General features: G+C 39.5%; 1 protein-coding gene across 1 annotated transcript in view; it reads right to left on the reverse strand.

Moving 5' to 3' along the window:
• Positions 1 to 22,224, reverse strand: part of SEMA3G (semaphorin 3G) — a 119,684-nt gene that overhangs the window by 30,511 nt on the left and 66,949 nt on the right. Inside the window, exons 4-7 of the mRNA XM_070738687.1 lie at positions 11,189 to 11,308; positions 5,628 to 5,718; positions 3,536 to 3,652; positions 2,846 to 2,988 (exon numbers count right to left, since the gene is read on the reverse strand). Coding sequence (XP_070594788.1) covers positions 2,846 to 2,988; positions 3,536 to 3,652; positions 5,628 to 5,718; positions 11,189 to 11,308 — 471 coding nt within the window. The remainder of the gene's footprint in view (positions 1 to 2,845; positions 2,989 to 3,535; positions 3,653 to 5,627; positions 5,719 to 11,188; positions 11,309 to 22,224) is intronic.

The following is a 22,224-nucleotide window of genomic DNA, read 5'->3' on the forward strand; positions in this document are numbered from 1 at the left end:
GCTTCGCCCCCCGTTTAGGCTAATTGACTTACCTTTGGTCATTTGGGTAGGCAGGTTAGGGGCAGAAAACTGGGTGGTGTTTAGCAACTGCGTGTTCTCCGTTGGGCATATTTGGGGATGATTGACAGGTTCTCTCCAAAGGCTCATGGTGGAAGCGACCTGAGCAATTGGGGGGAACCTGTCTTTGGGTCCTGCCCATTTCTTTCCCCTTGTATGGGATAGACAGCGAGACCTCCCACATGCAGGTGCATGGCAGTGAGTCAGGTGAGGGTGTGGCCCCTCACCTGGATCAGCATGGAGCTACGCCCATAAGTTACCCTGGAAGTTTTTCTGATGCCATTTTCTGCCCCGGAAGTAATTGTTTGACCCTGCGGGTCCTTGTTTAGGGTTATAGTTAATTTATGCTAATTTATTTAAATAAATTATGCAAATTTAATTAATAAAATGACCCATTTTAAATCCAGCTCTTGTGTCCGTGTCGTTACTCCACCTCTGCTGCAAAAGACACTGCCACATAAAACTACATACTATGGCAAAGATATCAAGGAGTCTTTCAGCTACATGTCTGCTCTTGCAACTTCCTTTCTTTTTCATCATATGAGAGTGACTGTTTGGAACTTCCTTGCATGAAGCACTGCGAGACCTCATCTTTTGGGATGTAAAGCCCTTTGGTGAAAGGATGTTTATATAAGGAGTGCAGATATCCCAACAGTAGAAAAAGAAAATACAACGTGAGAACCACATTGTCTCCTGATTTGGGTTTAACAACACATCCAACTATGGCTATTTCACTTCTTGTATACATTTTTTTATTTATGAAATTGATATGACATCTATCTCACTGCCGAGCGACTCTGAACACTTAGGCTACGATAATCCATAAATTCCTACTTGATACCTATACCATTCACCAGAACTCATACATAATGATAGCATCTTCCCCGAATTCTTTTGTGAATTTATTCCGTCTCTCCAAGTTTTCTGAGCTGGGCTGGACAACTTTGCTTAATTTAAAGCAGACAAGACCTCCACAATCAGAGAGAAACCTTTTAAAATGTTTCCATGTTCAGTGCATATGTAGTAACCTTGCCAAGTCTTAGAGGCAATTTTTGTTTACTAGCAGAGCTTAGGGCTTCAACGGTTACTACTTGATTTTCATTTGGACCCTTGGCTGCAGATCACACGTGCCAATCCTTTCCCATCATAATCATCACCATGTCAATCCTTCAAGTAAATGTGATTCCACCAACCAATCAAATCACTAAAACATAGTCACCCAATCTATTTGCTACATTCAAACCAAATCTCCACCCCCAACACTATATTTAAGGAACAAATGGCAGTTGCAAACATTCCATATTTACAGCAACACAAAGCTTAAAACTTCAGCCTGATGATGGTGAATGTGATTTCACCGAAACGTCGCATAGACACTCAAAATATTACACGGGGCAAAACCCGAACTCAGAACAATCTACATATATATATACATACACACACACACACACACACACACACACACACACATAATAAAATACACTATGAAGGTTATAGAGGAGATACTCATAGTAAAATATATCTATGAAAGAATAGAAAAGAAGATATAGTAATAGAACATATCAATGAAAGAATAGAAGAGATATAGGAATAGAAGAAAGGTATAGGAGATATAGGAGAGCAATAGGACAGGGGACGGAAGGCACTCTAGTGCACTTGTACTCGCCCCTTAATAGGAAATTGAGAATTCACACAGGGTCCTTTAAAGCAGAAATGAAGATGAAACATTTATTCTTTCTGGTATGGGAATCTATACATTCTGGGTGCAGATTTTGGTCTAATTTCTACTGTTCCTGCATAAAGTATGCAATGCCATTTAAGCCCCAAATGAAACCACACCATTTCTGCCATTGATATCAGGAAAGGATTTATCTTTAAACATTATTTTTAAATCAATAAAATGAATGTACACATTCATACATTCTCATTTCTCAAATTCTCATTTGACTCACACAAAACAAGTAATCAAAGAGACTGAAGGTTATTATTGCTTAACAGTTTTCATAATAGCCAGCAATGTCATAAATCACAAAACGGCATGCCCTTAGGCTATAAAGTTGCCTTGTATCTATTAATAAATCTCTCTAAACTCACCCGTGAAATATAATTAGGCCCTAGTCAAAGACCAAATGATCCATTTCAGTTGTGCGTAAAGATGTCGACTGAGTCGTTCAATTTATATTTATGATTTATTTATTACATTAATTTACATACTGTCTCCTTCTAGATCTCTAGGCAGCTTGCAATAACATCCTCAAAACACATTACAATGTACCACTAAAACAACAGAGCGGCAATAAAAGTAAAATAAAGACACATGGTATGGCCTTTATCTTCAAGTACCATACAATAATTCAACTGCTTCTCCTAAATTAAATCCTAAAGGCCCATAAGACCAGCAAGTAAAACCCACCTCTGTTGCCAGGCATGGGGGAATTGAGATACTCTTTCCCCCTAGGCCTTTACAATTTTATGCATGGTATGTCTGTATGTATGTTGGTTTTACAATAGGGGTTTTTAACTGTTTATATTGGATTGTCATATGCTGTTTACTACTGTTGTTAGCTGCCCCGGGTCTATGGAGAGGGGCGGCATACAAATCCAATCAAATCAAAATCAAATCAAATCAAGTAACCATTTCACAGGGGATAAGCTGTCACAAGACCTATAGCTTTTTAAGTATGATATCCAGAGCTGCAAGTTTTTTTTAAAAAAAAATTTAGATCAATACCAGCACATGTCTCTAAGGGGCCATCATTACACCCGGAAATGACCCGAGTAAACTCACCACACAGATTCTGCCCACGCGGCTGAAGATGGCATGCCCTTTGCTATCTGATTCTGCTGCCTTTTCCGTGAAGAAGAAGTAGACTTTGTCATTGTCCCGATCATCATTCTCTGGTATCATGTAAGCAGCAACAAATTTAGGAGCTGAGGGGGTGATGGGAAAAGAATCATTGGACAGATTAAGAAAAAAGGTCCCCAGAAGCAGTTTGCAGCTTGGTGCTGGTCCTAAAAATTTAAAATCTTGGCAGATTCTGTCTTGGAACAGTTGATGAAGGTTATTGCCAAGAGAGATAACAGATAAGTACTCTTCTTATTAAAACTATACAGGGTTAGTTATATAAACACTTCCCCATCTCCTCCTCCTTTCCCATGTACAAATTTAGAGTGATCATGACCTCCATTTCACCTTCCCCCCTCATTCTTATTTTCGTGGACAACACTCCTTTTTTCATTGATTGTTATGTACATTATATCGGTTTCTGTCAGTCACTTTTCTTCTAACAATCTCTGAACTGTACATGCGCTTTATTTAATCTCCTTTATACCCTTTGTCATGCTCCAGTGCACAAAATTCATGGAACACACACCTCTTTCATTGTTTGATCAAAATGAAGCAATCCCAACTTCTCTAAGACTGCATATTTACATGTTCGCTAGTGACTTGAAAAAGAGTCTCGCAATTTTTCCCTACCATTAAGCAGCCTCTGGTCCATCTCTGTACGTAGAGAAGAGCGATGTCCCATGGTCCGGAAGATCACAGAGTCCCTACCCAAGATATCGGCGGTTAGCCCTGTATACAAGTCTCCACCTAGGGAATAAGTTCAATGAAAAACAGTAACTGCTTGTATACAAGTTTATTTATTATTTATTTATTTATTGGATTTGTATGCCGCTCCTCTCCGTAGACTCGGGGCGGCTAACAACAATAATAAAAACAGCATGTAAATCCAATACTAAAACAACTAAAAAACCCTTATTGTAAAATCAGACATCCATACAAACAAACATACCATGCATAAATTGTAAAGGCCTAGGGGGAAAGAATATCTCAGTTCCCCATGCCTGATGGCAGAGGTGGGATTAAGGAGCTTACGAAAGGCACCAGCGCATAGGGACAAGTCCCATTATATTTAAAGAACTTATTCTGATTTCCTAAAAACATCCACAGGTGGCTCAAGGTGAGAAAGGGTAGTTTGTCTAAAGCCATCAATTCCGTTTATGGCAGAGGTCAGACCTAAACAGGAGATTCCTTGGCAAGTCTGTTCTATCAATTCTCAGGGTCTTTCTAGATCAGCCCTTTATTATGCAACAGCCCATGGGATCTGATGGGGAGAGAAATCCAGATGATTTCATCTACCATTTTTAATCCTCCCGTCTGTTCCTGTTACTTTTCCCATCATTTTTCTTACCATAAACAATTCATTACCAAAGGCAACACTGAAGTGTGTAGCACAATTTTTATGTGAGATGAGGAAAGAAAATAATTGAAGCACAAAAGGGAGCAGTTGTCCCTGAAGAGAATAAATGGGGTTTTGTAGCTTTCTTTTTCTTTTTTTAAAATTACATGGGCTCAAAATCATACTGAAATTATAAATACAGTTACAGTTTATTTTATTGATTAGCTCTTGGGTGCAGAATTCCAGACACAAATTATTGCTGAAATCTGATAAAAACAATTTAAAACTCTAAATGAACGTGACTCTACTGAGAAGGAGCGGGCCTGACATCCATAGGGAAAACTCATCAAAATAATAGTCTTTAAAAAGTCGACCCGGTGTTTCTCAACTTTAGCAATCTTAACATGTGTCAATTTCGGCTCCCAGAATTCCTCAGTCTTAAAGTTACCAAGGTTGAAAAACACTGAATTAAACACTCCTTGTTCTCCCACATATTCCATTGAGCATTAAAACATGATTTAAATATAAATTAGGAAATCGAGAGTAGGAGAACCAACAGGCTTTTATTTCAGCAAAACAGTAACTCTTTCCTTCCCCAACCCACAATACTGCTGGCTGTAGTTCCTGCTATCTAGATTATTTGTGTTGCACTCTCTTTTAAGCTCTCAGAACTTGTCTATTTATAATGGTAGTCTAGAACAGTGTTTCCCAACCTTGGCAACTTGGAGATATCTGGACTTCAACTCCCAGAATTCCCATTCTGGGAGTTGAAGTCCAGATATCTTCAAGTTGCCAAGGTTGGGAAACACTGGTCTAGAAAACCCAACAGAACCCACATCTATTATAGAATCATAAATTCAGCAGTTACCTGGCAGATTTTACATAGGAATTCAAGTAAGGCCTTGGAGAAATGCAGCCTCAGTCGTTTATTGTGTTTTTGGTTTTGGTGAGCTTTTTAATTTTGTTCATTATTGTTATTGTTGTTGTTTTTTCATTTTGTATGCCATCCAGAATAACAAATGGTAAGAGAGGAGGCTTTCTAATACATGCTTACAGACAAATAACTTAAGTTATTGCTTTTTTTAAAACAGAGTGACGAGCAACAGCTTAGAAGAATGGTTGGACAGATTCTTTTCTGAATCCACTTGAAGAACTGAGTTCTCTCTGGAGTGAATGCTAGGCAAAGAAGCCTATAAGATCAATTCCTGAGATATCCACCCGAGATAATGCATTTCTTCAATTATTTCCAGCACTTGTTTGCTGAATGTCTTAAACAGTAAACTAAGTAGCAGAAAAAAATAATATACACGTAAAATAATAAAATAATAAATATCCACGTACATCTATTAGGATATAAGATTCAGATTAATTTACTTTGGCACCTACCAAAAAATGTACTTGCAAACGCCCGATTAGGCTCATGTGGACATCTGCCCCGGCCACTTTCTATACTGGTTGGATCCATGCTGAACATGTGCTGGGAAGAGAAACGAGAGAGAAAAATTAGGTGCCCACATAATAGAGTCAAAGGAAACATGGAAATGCTTATGTGATAAGAATGGAGAGAACCCAAAAGGCTCTCAGATTATAGGATGTGTAAGGAAACCACTGTCATGATAGCACAGATTCATCAAGAGGAAGTAACAGCAGTTTTTTGTTCTTAATGTAAGCAAAAATCAAGTTACTAAGACTGATGTTCATCCCATTATTAACCCCATGGCTTTCTCAGTGCCAATAGATCTTGGAATGTTTACATCTTTATGAATTAAAGGTCGCAGTAGAGGTTAAGGAGTCTTGGGTTTAAGAACTTAGAGAGTAAGGAGAGGGGGAGGGAGGGAGAGAGAGAGAGAGAGAAAGAGAGAGAAGAAACAATGCAAGCTACAAGCCTAAGCATTGCCAAAAAAAGGTGTCAGTTTTGTTAAGTATTGAGACTGCATAGTTTACTCCAAGGTCCGCAATTCAAGCAAGAAAATGGAGACTGTTGATTGGTTGAGCCATCTGACAACTCCTTCTTAAACGGAGAGCTGTCAGCTTGGCTAGTTGCTGGATCTTAATCACTGCTACAATGAAGAGCTGTTGTTCAAAGCCTGTCTCAAGCTTCTTCAGTCCCAGGACTTAACAAGTTTCATTTTAGGTTCAGACAAACCAGCATGGAGCCCCAAAAATGCTGACTCATATGTTCAAACAAGCTGACCTTTGCTTTTAGTACTGTCTGTAACTGTTGTTAGTCAATCACAAAATAAATGATGATAAGGCTCAAAGACCACAGCCAATCCAAGAAAGGCATTAAACATCCTTGCCGCGGTTAACTGTTTGGTAAAATGTTTTTGGTGCAGACAGTCTTCAAGATATAGTTTCAAGAAATGCCCCTCAGCATAACGAAACTGCGTCTTTTGAAAATCGTAATGCTGATATTATTTCTGCAATTTTTGAGTGTTTCTCTGGAGGCGTCTCCTTGGCTGGACAAAGCGATCTCTTCAAATCCCCTAATTGTGGGACCTTCGTTCAGGCTTTCCGCACACCCACGCTCGAGGCGGAACACAGGGCTCGGATTGTGTTTCTGCTTTGCATGGCAAACCAGGGTAATGTCAGCCTGAACATTTGGGGAGGGCTTTGCATGAAATGAGAAGTCCAAGTGATCATCCCAGGGGCTCATGATAAACAGCTGTGCTGAAAGGACTCTTTCTCCCACAGGCTTGGTCATAAAAGCTTCTGAAATTGCCAGAGCCAAGAGGGGTTATGAGGTGAAGTTGGGCGACCTTCCTGCTTAGTCCAGCTTGATTAATGAGGAAAGGACAAGACAATGCCACCCACAGATTTTTATATCTGGTTGTTGATCGGGGTGTTTTTCATGAGAGGCCGGTGGGTCAAATGGCTGCTAATTGGTTTTAACTCTTGGTTAGTTTTTATTTTATTTAATCTTATCCTATGTAACTTCTGCTCTGGAAATCTCACACTACTTACCAGAGCTTACAAAACTTTCGCCCGACCCATCCTCGAATACAGCTCATCTGTTTGGAACCCATATCGCATCTCAGACATTAACACCCTTGAAAATGTTCAAAGATACTTCACCAGAAGAGCCCTTCACTCCTCCACTCGAAACAGAATATCCTACGAAACAATCCTGGGTCTCGAAAGCTTAGAACTACGATGCCTTAAACATGATCTAAGTACTGCCCACAAGATCATATGCTGCAATATCCTGCCTGTCAAAGACTACTTCAGCTTCAACCACAACAACACAAGAGCACACAACAGATTCATGCTTAATATTAACCGCTCCAAACTTGACTGTAAAAAATATGACTTTAGTAATAGGGTTGTCGAAGCATGGAACTCATTACCAGACTCTGTAGTATCATCCCCTAGCTCCCAACATTTTACCCTTAGACTATCCACAGTTGACCTCTACAGATTCCTAAGAGGTCAGTAAGGGGCATACATAAGCGCACTAGAGCGCCTTCTTTCCCCTGTCCTATAGTCTCTCCTATATCTCGTATTTCTTCTCTAATATATCCTCTATAACCTTCATTGTGTATTATTGTGTATTGGAATGAATGAATGAATGAATGAATGAATGAATGAATGAATGAATGAATAATAAAAATTTGCATTAGTCCTTTACAGAGCTAGACTAAGGTCTTAACCGAGTTTGAGAGAATGCAAAATTTTATTAATACCTTATTACACCAAATGTTTTATAATTTATGTATATATAAAAGGGGTGATTCATATGTGTGTACACACATAGACATGAAGGCACCCATACACGGTTTTCAAGTAGCCCCCAAAGCCTTCTAGGAGATTGGGGTAATAATTGCTATGGGTATCAAACAAACAGAATGATTTGGTCCTTCTGATTGCAAGTATTTTAAACAATGTGATCAATAGGTACAAATTACAGAGAGCAGATTGTTATTTTCTACAATAGTGCTTCCAGACCTGGACATTTGTAGGTACTTAAGCAAAATGACAAGAGGCACAAGGGGGTTAACAAGGCAATGAAAAAAATCAAGATAGTCAAGTCTGCTTGTCATCTCAACTTTTTGATCAAGGCTGCTTGTCATCTCAACTTTTTGATCAAGTCTGCTTGTCATCTCAACTTTTTGATCAAGTCTGCTTGTCATCTCAACTTTTTGATCAAGTCTGCTTGTCATCTCAACTTTTTGATCAAGTCTGCTTGTCATCTCAACTTTTTGATCTATTTACATGCCTCCCGATGTCCCTAAAGATAGCATTACCAAAACATAAAATGACTAGTTCGGCTAATGTAATCAGATACAAAGTGTCAAAATATCAGTTGGACAGGTAGGCTCTCTCTCAACAGATGATTTCCACTAATTCTACCTCATTCCTGAGCAGGTGTGTATAGGCCAAAGGTCTAGATGGCAGCCATCCACCATTTTTGTTGTTAGAAAAAAGATTATGGGGCCTCTGAGATCCAGAGGTCTTTTTGAAAACCAAGACGACACTGGAGACCGCTGTTTCATTTCATAGCCCAGTTATTTCCTAATTTAAAAGATATCTTTAAAAATGTGAGAAACCAAAGGGGAGGAAGAGAGATTTTAGCAGCCTCCATAATAGATCTCACAGTTCCAAAGGAATCCATCCTTGGAAGCTACAGTACTTGTAGCTCATATCCCAGATATCCTATATATGCCTGTACAGTATTGGTGCTGTGCCCCCAAACACAAGACAGATGGCTTAATATTAATGTACACCATGATACAGTTGCAATTTCACTGCTTTTTATAGATTGTTAGTACTGATGATTTTGCCTAGGTTGGGTTATGAAACATCTGCAGGAAAACAATCAGGGACTCCTTCTTCTTCTTTTTAAAAAATCTGTCCCCATCTAATATTATTGTCCAATTGTCTTTCCTTTCTTTCACTTATCTTATATATTCTCTCCCTTTCATATATCCTCTCCTCTAAGTTCACTTTCACCCTCTTTTATATTATCACATGTTTATTTTTCTTCCTATGTATTTGTGTATTGGACAAATGAATAAATAAAAAATAATAAATAAATAAATTATTTCTGCCCTCTCCATCTAAGTGAATGAACATGTTTCAGATGGAATATAAATGGGTTTTAGTTGGGTTTGTTTTTTAAAAAAAGAGAGCAGACATGAAAACAGGCAGAGGAAAAAAACAGTATAAGTAGGAGTTAGATATGAATTGGAGCAATGCACTGATCCGCTGGACAGCTTAATATATCCTACATTCACTTCTTAGAATGCTGAGAAGGCTGGACAAATTCCACAATGGCAGTTATGTTTAGTTGCAACAACAAGAAGGCTAAGTGCACTGAACTTAAGAAATCAAGGGTTTGTTTTGGTTTTTTTCTTATCTGGGAAGCACAAGCACATAAATCAACCTTTCCGAATTTAATACCATACAAGATAAGACATTTAACACAAAGGTTTGCAAACCTAGTTGCTCAAGTCTCCATTGATTCCTTCTTGGAAATGGAAATATCACAGTTTAATCTTTCTTTATTAAGTGAGTAGAACAGTACACATACAAGAAAAGCTTTGTTGAAACAATCAACGGCTTATCCAGTCTTCTCTATGGTTTCAAGAGATCATCTGTCAACTAATGTAACAAGATGCTGGTTTGATTAAATCTTTGTGTGATCCAAAAGAGGTCTTTTTTCCCCTTTCATTTGCAGAACTGCAGTTTACTGTATTTAATACACTGAATTACTTTGAATGTGACAGTACATTATAGTTTTTATAATGATGATCCTTACTTTGTCTCATACCAGCATTCTTCTCTCTCCAATACTATTATATCCATTTATAGGTTTCTGTAGCTACAACTTAATGAGTCAGGAAAAGCAGGATAAATTATAATTATTTCTAACAATGATCAAGGAAAGGGAACAACATTTCAATCCAGAAGTTGAGTTATTTCTTTTCACCACGATTAAGGTCAGCCACAATACTACCCTATTGTCTGAAACCAATAGGCAGCTATTGATTTCTTTACAGCTGCCTTGGAAATGGGAAGGGAAGGAAAGGGTAATAAAAGGGAGCTGATGGAGGAAACCAGATGGGATGTAATGATTGAAACATTGGAATGGGGCTGGAAGGGCCTGGGTTCAGGTCTCACTCAACTGGGTCACCATGGGACAGTCATTGCTTCTCAATTTTGTAAGGATCAATGAGGGAAGCCCCCTTCCCTAAGGAAACCACCTTTATTTCTATAGTAATGGTGTGTGGGGATGTGGTGGGTGTGTGTGCATGTGCTATAAATATAAGAATGAATAAAATAAAAGAGCAGTTTTTCACAAGAGAAGGAAGGGCTTGGAAACTCTTGCCTCACCTGAGTACTACGGAATTGGGCAGTATAGACGTCGAATACATACATACATACATACATACATACATACATACATACATACATGCATGCATGCATGCATGCATGCATGCATGCATACAGACAGACAGACAGACAGACAGACAGACAGACAGACAGACTTAAATCTTCCTTCATCTCCTTTACTTGCTTCATATCCTACCTTTATTTTTTTGCAACACATCCTTGTTCTCCTATTTTCCATTTTCCAATCTTTCTGTGCGATGAGATGGACTGAGAGAGAATGACTGACCCAAAGTCACCCGGCCAAGTTCAAATAAATAAGGGACGTCTAGAATTCAAGGTCCGTAGAAGCTTTCTCATCCAGCATTTTTTAGCTACTAAACCAAATTGGCTTCCCCCAGTTTTTTTTTTTAAAGACTGACTCAAAGAAACATTTCACAAACAAACAAAAGTTACCGCCTGCCACCCCAGAAGAGGTACTGTGAGTCCCATGGTATTGGGTGGCATAGAAGTCAAATAAATTTTAAATGGGTTGCAATTGCTCTTAATGGAAAAGGGTCTCGATCCTTCACCATAGTACTTATATGGTCGGTCTCAGGCGCACATTGTCTCCTTACCTCTCCCCTGTGTCCCACGTAGATGAAAGCACAGACAGGATGAAAAGCTCCAGTCCCGCAAGCTAAGAGATGAGTCCGGTTTAAAGGATAAAGAACTCGGATATAGTTTGCACACTCCGTCTGGAAAAGAAATAGCAGCCCGTATTTGCAATGCTTTCTGTGTTTGAGGTTTCTATGGAATAACTTCATCTGGATGGTCGCTCACAGCTAGGTATCACCATTTAAAGAGCATGCTGAGCCCAGGATGACACAATGAGGAGGGTGGATTTCTGGTTCAAAGGATAAAGTACCATGAAGAGATACCGAGTTATTGAGAATCAAGCTCTGTAGCTTTGGCTTCTCAACCTTGACTTTGGCTAGTCTTTTTCACCCATTCTCCATGCTTTGGAACACCTTCCCCATAGAGATCCAGGAAAGCACCTGCAATCTAAACATTCAGTCTATCCCAGGAGGAAGGCACGTTGCAATGGTTAGGTCACCTGGTCAACAATTGGCTTGATACGTTTTCTTCTGCTTCTATACAGCTGTAAAACCATTAGTTCATTTATTACTCTCAGGGGACTTTTCTTGTTTTATGATGGTTTTGATTGTGAGCAATGAAGAGACTTTGGGAATAAGCAGCTTAATAAATGAATAATCAAAACAGTAAAGTGATATGTTGAGCATAATGAACCAAATAGCATTAGTCCACTTGCCAAAGACTAATGTTATTTTAGATCCAATATCTATACTAAAGTACAGAGAACAAATCCCTTCTCATATTTCAAATTTTCACATGGGTCATAAAAATCTTTCTTCTCATTGAGATCATATCACCAACTATCACTGTACTGCTTTTGATCAGGCAGCAGACTTTTCTTGTGACTTTCAAAATAGCAAATTCTTGTTTATATCTGCAGGTTGTTAGGTACATTATGGTCCCCCTCCCATGTTCAATTGAACCAATGCTGATCTTTCCTCGCCTCAGGCTGCCTGGGCGACTGATGTGACTGAAACCATTGTATTATCATTCATAGGTCAGGAAGTGAGGTTGTCATATTGCCTTGTGCAGTGATATCCTGTATTAGCCTAAGTACATGCGATGTAACACTGCTGTTAAATCGGCAGAAAACAGGAAGAAAGGACCACAATGGGTCTAAAAATAGCATTTTCATTTAGAAAGTCAGATCAGTTTCTTGACAGAACCTTATCCAGATAATAAAGTCTATCCTGCCATAGTTCACAAGCATGTCCCATGGAGGAAAAGACAGACAGACAGACGGACGGAGGGACAGACTGACAGACAGACCATTTCTGCTTCCGAGTCTTTATTTTTCAAATTAGATTCCTGTTCTCAGAAATGTTCATATGGACACACAGAAGGCTCCAGCCTCCATCATTTGGTCCCTACCCCATAACCTCCCCTGTCTGTATATGTTAAAGACTTTTTAAAAAAATTTAAAGTAAAACTGCATAGGAGGCCAACGCAAGGCAAAGCACAGTGTCAGTCTCTTAATGTCAGATTAATTCGTAGGAATGATATGGGGGTCCTCAAAGTAAACAACATTTTGAAGAATTGATTCTTTTCTTGGAAAATGGGATGGGACACACATAATCCTGCATGTGACTGCATATGGTAGATTGGTTTGGATGGGAAAACTCCTCCACATAGTTCCCTCCCATACTAATTAATTGGGTAATTGGTAATTGGTAGTGATGGACGAACCCAACAGTGTTCGGGTTCGGCAAGTTCGGACGAATTTTACGCAAAATTCGGCTGAATCCGAACCGAACCTGAACCCGAACCCGAACGGGTAATCCCACCAAGAGGGGGGGAACTTTGACGTCACGTATACTGGCAGGTTGCTAAGGATGTCAAGGTGATCACTTCCTGGATTCCATGGAATCCAGGAAGTGATCACCTTGGCGTCCTCAGCAACCTGCCGGTGATGTCAAAGCTCCGCCCCCAGAATCTCTTCATGGGAGGGATTCCCCAACTCCTTCAAAGGGAGGTCTTCACATGAAAATAAACATTGTTATTTTTACGAAAAAGGATGCCACAGCAGCGCTGCAAGCAAAGGGCGGTCCTTTCACGTGAAAATAAACATGTTTATTTTTAGGTGAAAGGACCACCCTTTGCTTGCAGCGCTGCTGCGGCGTCCTTCCACGTAAAAATAACAATGTTTATTTTTACGTGAAGACCTCCCTTTGAAGGAGCTGGGGAATCCCTCCCACGAAGAGATTCCGGGGGTGGAGCTTTGACGTCACGTATACCGGCAGGTTGCTAAGGACGCCAAGATTATCACTTCCTAAATTCCATGGAATCCAGGAAGTGATCACCTTGGTGTCCTTAGCAACCTGCCAGTGACGTCAAAGCTCCGAAGGCCGAACACAACCCCGAACTTTGCCCGAAGTTTCAAAAAATTTCAGGTTCGTGTTCGGCATACCGAACACCGCAAAATTCAGTACGGACCCAAATTGTGTGGGTTCGGTTCACCCATCACTAGTAACTGGGTAAATGCTCCTACATTTCCCCCAGAACAGATGAAAGGCAACTACTTTTCTTGCTCTCTTCCTTTTCTGTAGCTTAGTCAGTCAGGGAGGTGTTAGAATCCTTTCAGAAAAAGAGAATGGAAATATTTCTAAAATAATTATACAAAACAAAGTGTAAAGAGTGGGGGGAAAGAAAACATCAAGGTTTTCTAATGGAATTCCAGCTACTTCTCTATCAGCAAAACCCCAGACACATAGTACTAATCCCACATCTAGCTTGACTAGATTTCCTTAGATCGCTATTTTCTTTATATCTCCAGTGCAATTCCTGGATCGAAGTTCTGCCTTCCTGGATTTGATCCCAAGAAGTGATCAAAGGGCAAAGAGAGAATGGAACTGCCCCTTCCTTTAAAGAAAAAAGAAAATAAATCCTACCTGAAAGGAGAATCTGTTTAATTCTTGCAAATTTTGGACATTTATATCCATATTCCTGAATTGTTAGACCCAGGAATTGCTTTCAGTTGTCACCATCAGCACCAGGTTTAGACCTGGTGAGGCATTAAGCTACTAAAGTTTGGAGGCTGCTTGTTAAAAATTAAAACTAAAAGGCCTCACAATGGAGCATGCCGAAACAGGACTTTGGGTCACCACAAAACACATATACACATACACACTTTTTAATTCTTTTAATTGTTTAATAGCAAGTCATTCAAAGTGAAAAATACAATTTATTTTCAAATGAATTCTTTATTGCTAACATATTTTATCATTTGGCAGGCTTAATATCTCTCATAAATTATAATATTGTACAACTTTCCCTAGAAAGAGTACTTAAATGTAATTTCTAAAAGAAAAAAATATCAAACTTTTTGTGAAGTCCTAAATTGTAGCATGTTTGCCTTATGTCACCATGTTTCCCACGAAACTGCCAAGGGAGCCATTTGGTAAAAGTACTTGCTCTCAAAATCTTAAATGTGCCCCCAGTTTAAAAGTACAGTATTATCTATTCCTGATTGCAATTGCTAGGAAGTTGACTTACAGTAATCAAATGCTACTTTAAACTCCAACAGTTACAATAAAACTTGTTGGCAGATATTCTCAAAAGTTAGCAGTTTTCCAAAGAGGATTTAGGAAGAGCTGTTTCCAAAGACAATAATGTTAAGAGACTCACTGATTAAAGGGGGAAAAGAATACGCAGATTTAATTGTTTGTTTTGCTTCCTACATGTAAGGCAGGCTATGCTACAGAAATAAATTTGTCCAGCGAGCTTCATAGAAAAATGGGAAGCTGAGAGTCTGAACTCCATGCTTACAATTTAACAGTTGTAGTACACAACTTCAGAAATAGCGCTTTCAGAGCTATAACTTGATGGAAAAGATTTCTTCTGTTTTAGGAATGAAGAGAATCTGGATTGTGTGACAGCCATGCCTACATCCTGGATTTCAGGAACTGAGATTATGGGAGATTATAGATCAGAATCCTCCCTGCAGAACAGAATACTAATAAAGCCTGGACAGTTGACACTCACTAAGCCAACTTCGTCCTATAGACATAGAAACATAGAAACATAGAAGTCTGACGGCAGAAAAAGACCTCATGGTCCATCTAGTCTGCCCTTATACTATTTTCTGTATTTTATCTTAGGATGGATATATGTTTATCCCAGGCATGTTTAAATTCAGTTACTGTGGATTTATCTACCACATCTGCTGGAAGTTTGTTCCAAGGATCTACTACTCTTTCAGTAAAATAATATTTTCTCATGTTGCTTTTGATCTTCCCCCCAACTAACTTCAGATTGTGTCCCCTTGTTCTTGTGTTCACTTTCCTATTAAAAACACTTCCCTCCTGGACCTTATTTAACCCTTTAATATATTTAAATGTTTCGATCATGTCCCCCCTTTTCCTTCTGTCCTCCAGACTATACAGATTGAGTTCATTAAGTCTTTCCTGATACGTTTTATGCTTAAGACCTTCCACCATTCTTGTAGCCCGTCTTTGGACCCGTTCAATTTTGTCAATATCTTTTTGTAGGTGAGGTCTCCAGAACTGAACACAGTATTCCAAATGTGGTCTCACCATCATTCTATATAGTGGGATCATAATCTCCCTCTTCCTGCTTGTTATACCTCTAGCTATGCAGCCAAGCATCCTACTTGCTTTCCCTACCGCCTGACTGCACTGTTCACCCATTTTGAGACTGTCAGAAATCACTACCCCTAAATCCTTTTCTTTTGAAGTATTTGCCAACACTGAACTGCCAATACAATACTCAGATTGAGGATTCCTTTTCCCCAAGTGCATTATTTTACATTTGGAAACATTAAACTGCAGTTTCCATTGCTTTGACCATTTATCTAGTAAAGCTAAATCATTTACCATATTACAGACGCCTCCAGGAATATCAACCCTATTGCACACTTTAGAGTCATCGGCAAATAGGCAAACCTTCCCTACCAAACCTTCCCCTATGTCACTCACAAATATATTAAAAAGAATAGGACCCAGAACAGATCCTTGTGGCACACCGCTTGTAACCTGACTCTGCTCAGAATACTCGCCATTAACAATAACTCTCTGATGTCTACGCTTCAGCCAGCTGCAAATCCATTGAACTATCCAGGGATTAAGTCCAATCTTCACTAATTTATCTATCAGCTCTTTATGTGGAACTGTATCAAAGGCTTTGCTGAAGTCCAGGTAGGCAATATCCACGGCACCACCTTCATCCAACACCTTTGTGACATAGTCAAAGAAATCAATGAGATTAGTCTGACATGATTTGCCTTCAGTAAAGCCATGCTGATTTGGGTCTAATAAGTTATTGTTTTTTAGGTGCTGATTTATCCTCTTTTTGAGTAGAGTCTCCATCATTTTAACTACAACTGATGTCAAGCTAACTGGCCTGTAGTTACCAGCTTCTTCTCTACTGCCCTTCTTGTGAATAGGCACAACACTGGCCATTCTCCAATCCTCAGGAACTTCTCCTGTTAACAAGGATTGGTTAAACAAATCAGTCAGGGGGGTAGCAATGACAGATCTGAGTTCTTTAAGAACTCTGGGGTGGATGCCATCTGGACCCATTGCCTTATTTATCTTTAATCGTTCAAGTTCTTCTAAGACATCGGCTTCTAAGATCACTGGAGCTGAATCCGTACAGCTGGAAGCAATGCTATATCCCTCTATAGTATTATTTTGTAAGGTGTCTTTTGAGAAAACTGAACAGAAGTAGCTATTGAAATGGTCAGCGATCTCCTTATTCCCATTAATGCATGTATTATTCCCGGTACTAAGCTTCGTGATGCCGCAGTTTTTCTTCTTCTTATCATTAATATATCTGAAGAAGGTTTTATCCCCCTTCTTTACAGATTTGGCAATTTCTTCCTCTTTTGAGGCTTTAGCAGCATATATTATCTGTTTCGCCTCCTTCTGTCTCATTTTATATACCTCCCTATCAGCTATACTTCCAGACTCTTTATACTTCCTATAGGCAGCCTTTTTTTCATTGACTATGGCCCTTACATCATTGCTAAACCATAGCGGTTTCTTCTTCCTTTTACCTTTAGTTATTTGTCTTACATACAGTCCAGTGGCTTTTAAGATGGCCTTTTTTAATACAGTCCACTGGATGCTCGCTCCTGCCATTTTATCCCTCCCCTTTAATTCATTATCTAAATATTCTCCCATTGCATTAAAATTTGTTTTTCTGAAATCCAATACTTTGGTTGCATTATAGGATTGCTCACAATGAGTTTTTACATCAAACCACAAACATAGATGGTCACTGCAACCTAAATTTTCTCCCACCTTGACATCTGAAACCCAATTCCCATTCGTAAAAACTAAATCTAGAATATTCTCCCCTCTAGTTGGTGTCTTAACCAGCTGTGCCAGAGCTGCTCCTGTAAAGGCCTCTACTATATTCTTACTTTTGCATGTAAGGGCACTGGGGATATTCCAGTCAACATCAGGCATGTTGAAATCACCCATAACCACAATATCTCCCTTTACTGCCATTTGGGTAATTTCATCCACCATCTTGTTGTCATATTCCTCGGATTGCCCTGGAGGCCTATAGATCACCCCAATTCTAATGACAGAACCTTCTTTATTTTGCATGCAAATCCAGAGAGTCTCTAGATCTTGACATGTATTTTGAATTAGTGTTGTTTTTAGACTTTCTTTAATATAAATGGCTACTCCACCTCCCCTTCTCTCTATTCTATCCTTCCTATACAGTGTATATCCTGGTATGGATATTTCCCATTCATTAGAATCCTTAAACCATGTCTCAGTTATGGCAACCAGGTCCAAATTATCTCTAGATATTATGACCATTAATTCACAGAGCTTGTTGCTCAAGCTTCGAGCATTTGTGCACATTACCCGAAGAACATTATTTTCGTTATTAGTTTGCCCCTTGTCATCAACAACTACATCTATATTATTTGCAGCTCCCTTTTCATAAGCTTCCAAAAACTGCTTTATCCTCATTGGTCGGGGACAGAAATCACCCACATCAGTTACATCTCTGTCCCCTTTACCTAGTTTAAATGCCTGTCCAAAAAAGTTCTGAATTCCTCACCGAGCACCTGGGTACCTCTGTATGATGGATGCAAACCATCCCTCTTAAACAACTCCCTATTAGACCACCTACTGACATCATGACTTACATAGCCAAAACCTTCAGCTTTACACCACTGCCTTAACCACACATTAAACTGTCTGATACACGTTGTTTTATCCTCTTGGCCACAAACTGGTAACATAAGGCAATATATACAGTGGTACCTCTACCTAAGAACACCTCTACTTAAGAACTTTTCTAGATAAGAACCAGGTGTTCAAGGTTTTTTTGCCTCTTCTTAAGAACCATTTTCTACTTAAGAACCTGAGCCTGAAAAAATTTCCCAGGAAATTTTGAGAGCGGCACAAAGGCCCGGCCAGTTTCCTGCCATTCCCCCTTTAATCCTGGCCATCTCGTGCTTTTCTGGGCTGCCAGAGGAGCCTTTCAGTGGTGTTTAAGGAGGCTTTGGCAGTCCAGAACGAATGAAGCATTTTCCTTTCTCTGGGCATTTGGAGAGGGAATAAACCTCTGCCAGCGCCCAGAGAAAAGAAACGCTCCCTTCGCTCTGGGCAGCCCAGAGTGAACGGAGCATTTTCCTTTCTCTGGGCATTTGGTGAGGGAATAAACCACTTCACTGTGGTGACTCCCTCGTGCTGCCTCCCATACACCCGGCACGAGGTTGCCTCCCAGAGCATCTGGGCACAGAAAGGCAAAAAGGGGTGCTTCACCCTGGCCGGATCAACTCAGCTTCAGCCAAACCAAGAAGTCACCACAGTGAAGGAAAGGCGCTGGCTACAAAATGAGTGAGCGAGAGGAGAGGGGAGCCCTTCAGCATGGGAAGGAAGAGGAAGCAGGTAGCAACAGCAGCAGCAACAGCTACCTTTCGGTCAAAGGAGTGGGCGGTTTCCCCCCTCTTGTCCGCCTGGGTTTCTCTCTCTGGCGCAGTGTATGGGAGGTGTGTGCTCCTCCTCGCTGCCCCAGTTTTGGATTTTTTTAATTCCCCTTACCTCACCTTCTTCCTTTGGCAGCAACTGTCCTCCTCCTCTTCTTCTTCCTCCTCCTCCTCCCACCCAAATTCCAAGTTTTTATTTCTTTCCTAATGGGTTTGCACACATTATTTGCTTTTATATTGATTCCTATGAGAAAAATTGCTTCTACTTACAAACTTTTCTACTTAAGAACCTGGTCACGGAACAAATTAAGTTCTTAAATAGAGGTACCACTGTATAACAATTTGGGGCCTGTGAATAGACATAGTGGGAATTGACATAAAACATTCATTTCCAGGACCCAGCAATCCAAAAAGCTATCTTGGGATTTTTTCTCTGCTTATGGCAATTTAGGGAAATTTGAAAATAATTGGCTAATGGCCCCAATAAGAAAATGATTCACTTGTAAGCAACCACTCCAGACCAGAGGTGGGTTCTTCCTGGGCTGGACCAGTTCTATAGAACCAGTAGTAACTTGATGGCCTGGGTCGCTAGAATCAGCAGTGACCCAGGCCTGCCACGCCCCTGAACTGGCTCTCTCAGCAGCATCGTAGGTGCCACCATTTTGTTTTTTTCCTTCTGCGCAGAAGCTGTGTTTCACTGAGCGAACTGGCAGCGTAAAAAACCAGCACCACTCCATTGTGCTTTAAACTAGATCAGCCCCCCTCAATATGATGTCCTGTAGTTGTATTAAATTACATTAGTTCAAGCCAAAGAACTGGCTGGATGGAAATTAGGGAAGTTGTTAACCAATGTATACAGACAATGCCAGCTTGGTGGAAACTGCATAGAAACGGCAAGGCACGTAATTTTCCCATCTCTCTCTCCGTCTTGGAACAAGACCTCCTCACGACTTCATAATCCATTTTGCTTTTTCTACCCAAGGGGAAAATTAATACTAAAAAAAAGAGGATATTAGAATCAGAGCAAGGGCCTTAGATTCAGTTTTGCCTGCAAATTCTACTTAAGATGTAGAAGGGAGAAAAATATTGCTGGTAGGAAGACAATTACAGGAAATGAAGGAGACGCACAACCTTCATCTAGCCAAATCAGTCATTTAAAAAGGAAGTTTAGTTACATAGCAGAATGACAAACGACCACTCACAAGTCTGACCTGGATTAATTGTTGACTTTTCCGGAGCAGAAGTCATTGGCAGATAAGCAGAAATAAGCCATGGAGTCTCTTGGAGGCACCACCAGATTCCCATCACACACATATACTGCTGTGGAAACCCAGGGCCTTATCCTCCCTTTCTTACACTCGTCTTTCCCTCTGCATCACATCATCAAACCGGACATGCCACATCCCATCTCTCATTTCTATTTTGGACACACTACTTTAACAAAAAAAAAATGTCACTAGGTATTTCCAATAAACTAAATAGGAAGCTGCTGTTTTAACAGTCAGTCTCAAAGCCAGGCAACAGTTGGTACCCATTTAAGACTACTCACTCAGGGATTATATTAAAATGTGAAATTGATTGATGCTAAGGAGAGGTCACATGTTTTCATGATAAGTATATGATGAGTTTAAAGACTGAAGTTAAAGGTGCCCTTAATACACACCAATTCAACGTCTTATACTGGCAATCCTCAACTTATGACCACATTGCAGCCCAAAATTTCTGTTGTTAAGTGAGACATTTGTTAAGTGAGTTTGCCCCATTTTACTGTTCTTGCCACAGTTGTTAAGTGAGTCACTTCGATTGATAAGTTAGTGACCCGGTTGTTAAGTGAATTTGGCTTGCCCATTGATTTTGTTTGTCAGAAGGTCGCAATAAGGGATCACATGACCTTAGGACACAACAATGGTTACATGTCAGTTGTCTGGCATCAGAACTTTGATCTCTGATCATGAGAGTGCTACAAAGATCGTAACTGTGAAAAATGATCAAAAATTACTTTGAGTCCTCGGAGAGGGGCAGCATACAATATTTACAATATTATTTATTTATTTATTTATTCATTCATTCATTCATTCATTCATTCATTCATTTATTTATTTATTTGATTTGTATGCTGCCCATCTCTGAAAATATTATTATTATTTATTATTATTATTATTATTATTATTATTATTATTATTATTATTATTCAGTGCCATTGTCACTTTGAATGATTCACTTTCAACCAACTGTTGTAAGTCAAGGACTACCTGTATAACCCAAGAATAGCCTCGCAGAGCTTAGAAACCTGCAAAAGTTGCCACTAATTTGTTTATTTAATTAGTATTTGACAAACTTGTCCATTTTAACAAGATAGGAGGAAAAAAAGAGATAAAGCTTTCTCAGAAGAAAGCAATCGCATTCACTATAGATGTATATATGTATGTTTTATATATATTGGGGTTCCTTGTTTTTAGACTTTAAAATGTACTATCGTTATTTTAGATTTTAATTATTAGATTTGTCATTATGTACTGTTTTTATTACTGTTGTCAGCTGCACCGAGTCTCCGGAGAGGGGCTGCATACAAGTCTAATAAATGAAATGAATGAAATGAAATGTAGTGCTTGACTCACAACCACAATCTCGACCAGCCAGGTAGTTGTTGGTTGTTACTGTAAATGAGTCGAGTCTGGTTTTGTACCTTTGTTTTTACTATGGTTGTTAAGCAAATCACTTTGTTAGGTGAATCAGGTGGGTTAAGAAAATCCAGTTTCTCCCCACTGAGTTTGTAAATCTCTGTGAGGCAATAATAGTAATAATAGTAATAATAATAACAACAACAACAACAACAACAGAGTTGGAAGGGACCTTGGAGGTCTTCAAGTCCAACCCCCTGCTTAGGCAGGAAACTCTACACTACTTGAGACAAATGGTTATCCAACATCTTAAAAACTTCCAGTGTTGGAGCATTCACAACTTCTGGAGGCAAGCTGTTCCACTGATTAATTGTTCTAACTGTCAGGAAATTTCTCCTTAGTTCTAAGTTGCTTCTCTCCTTGTTCAGCTTCCACCCATTGCTTCTTGTTCTACCCTCAAATGCTTTGGAGAATAGGTTGACTC

Source organism: Erythrolamprus reginae, chromosome 2 (genome assembly GCF_031021105.1).
Source record: "Erythrolamprus reginae isolate rEryReg1 chromosome 2, rEryReg1.hap1, whole genome shotgun sequence".
In the NCBI taxonomy this organism is placed as follows: domain Eukaryota; kingdom Metazoa; phylum Chordata; class Lepidosauria; order Squamata; family Dipsadidae; genus Erythrolamprus; species Erythrolamprus reginae.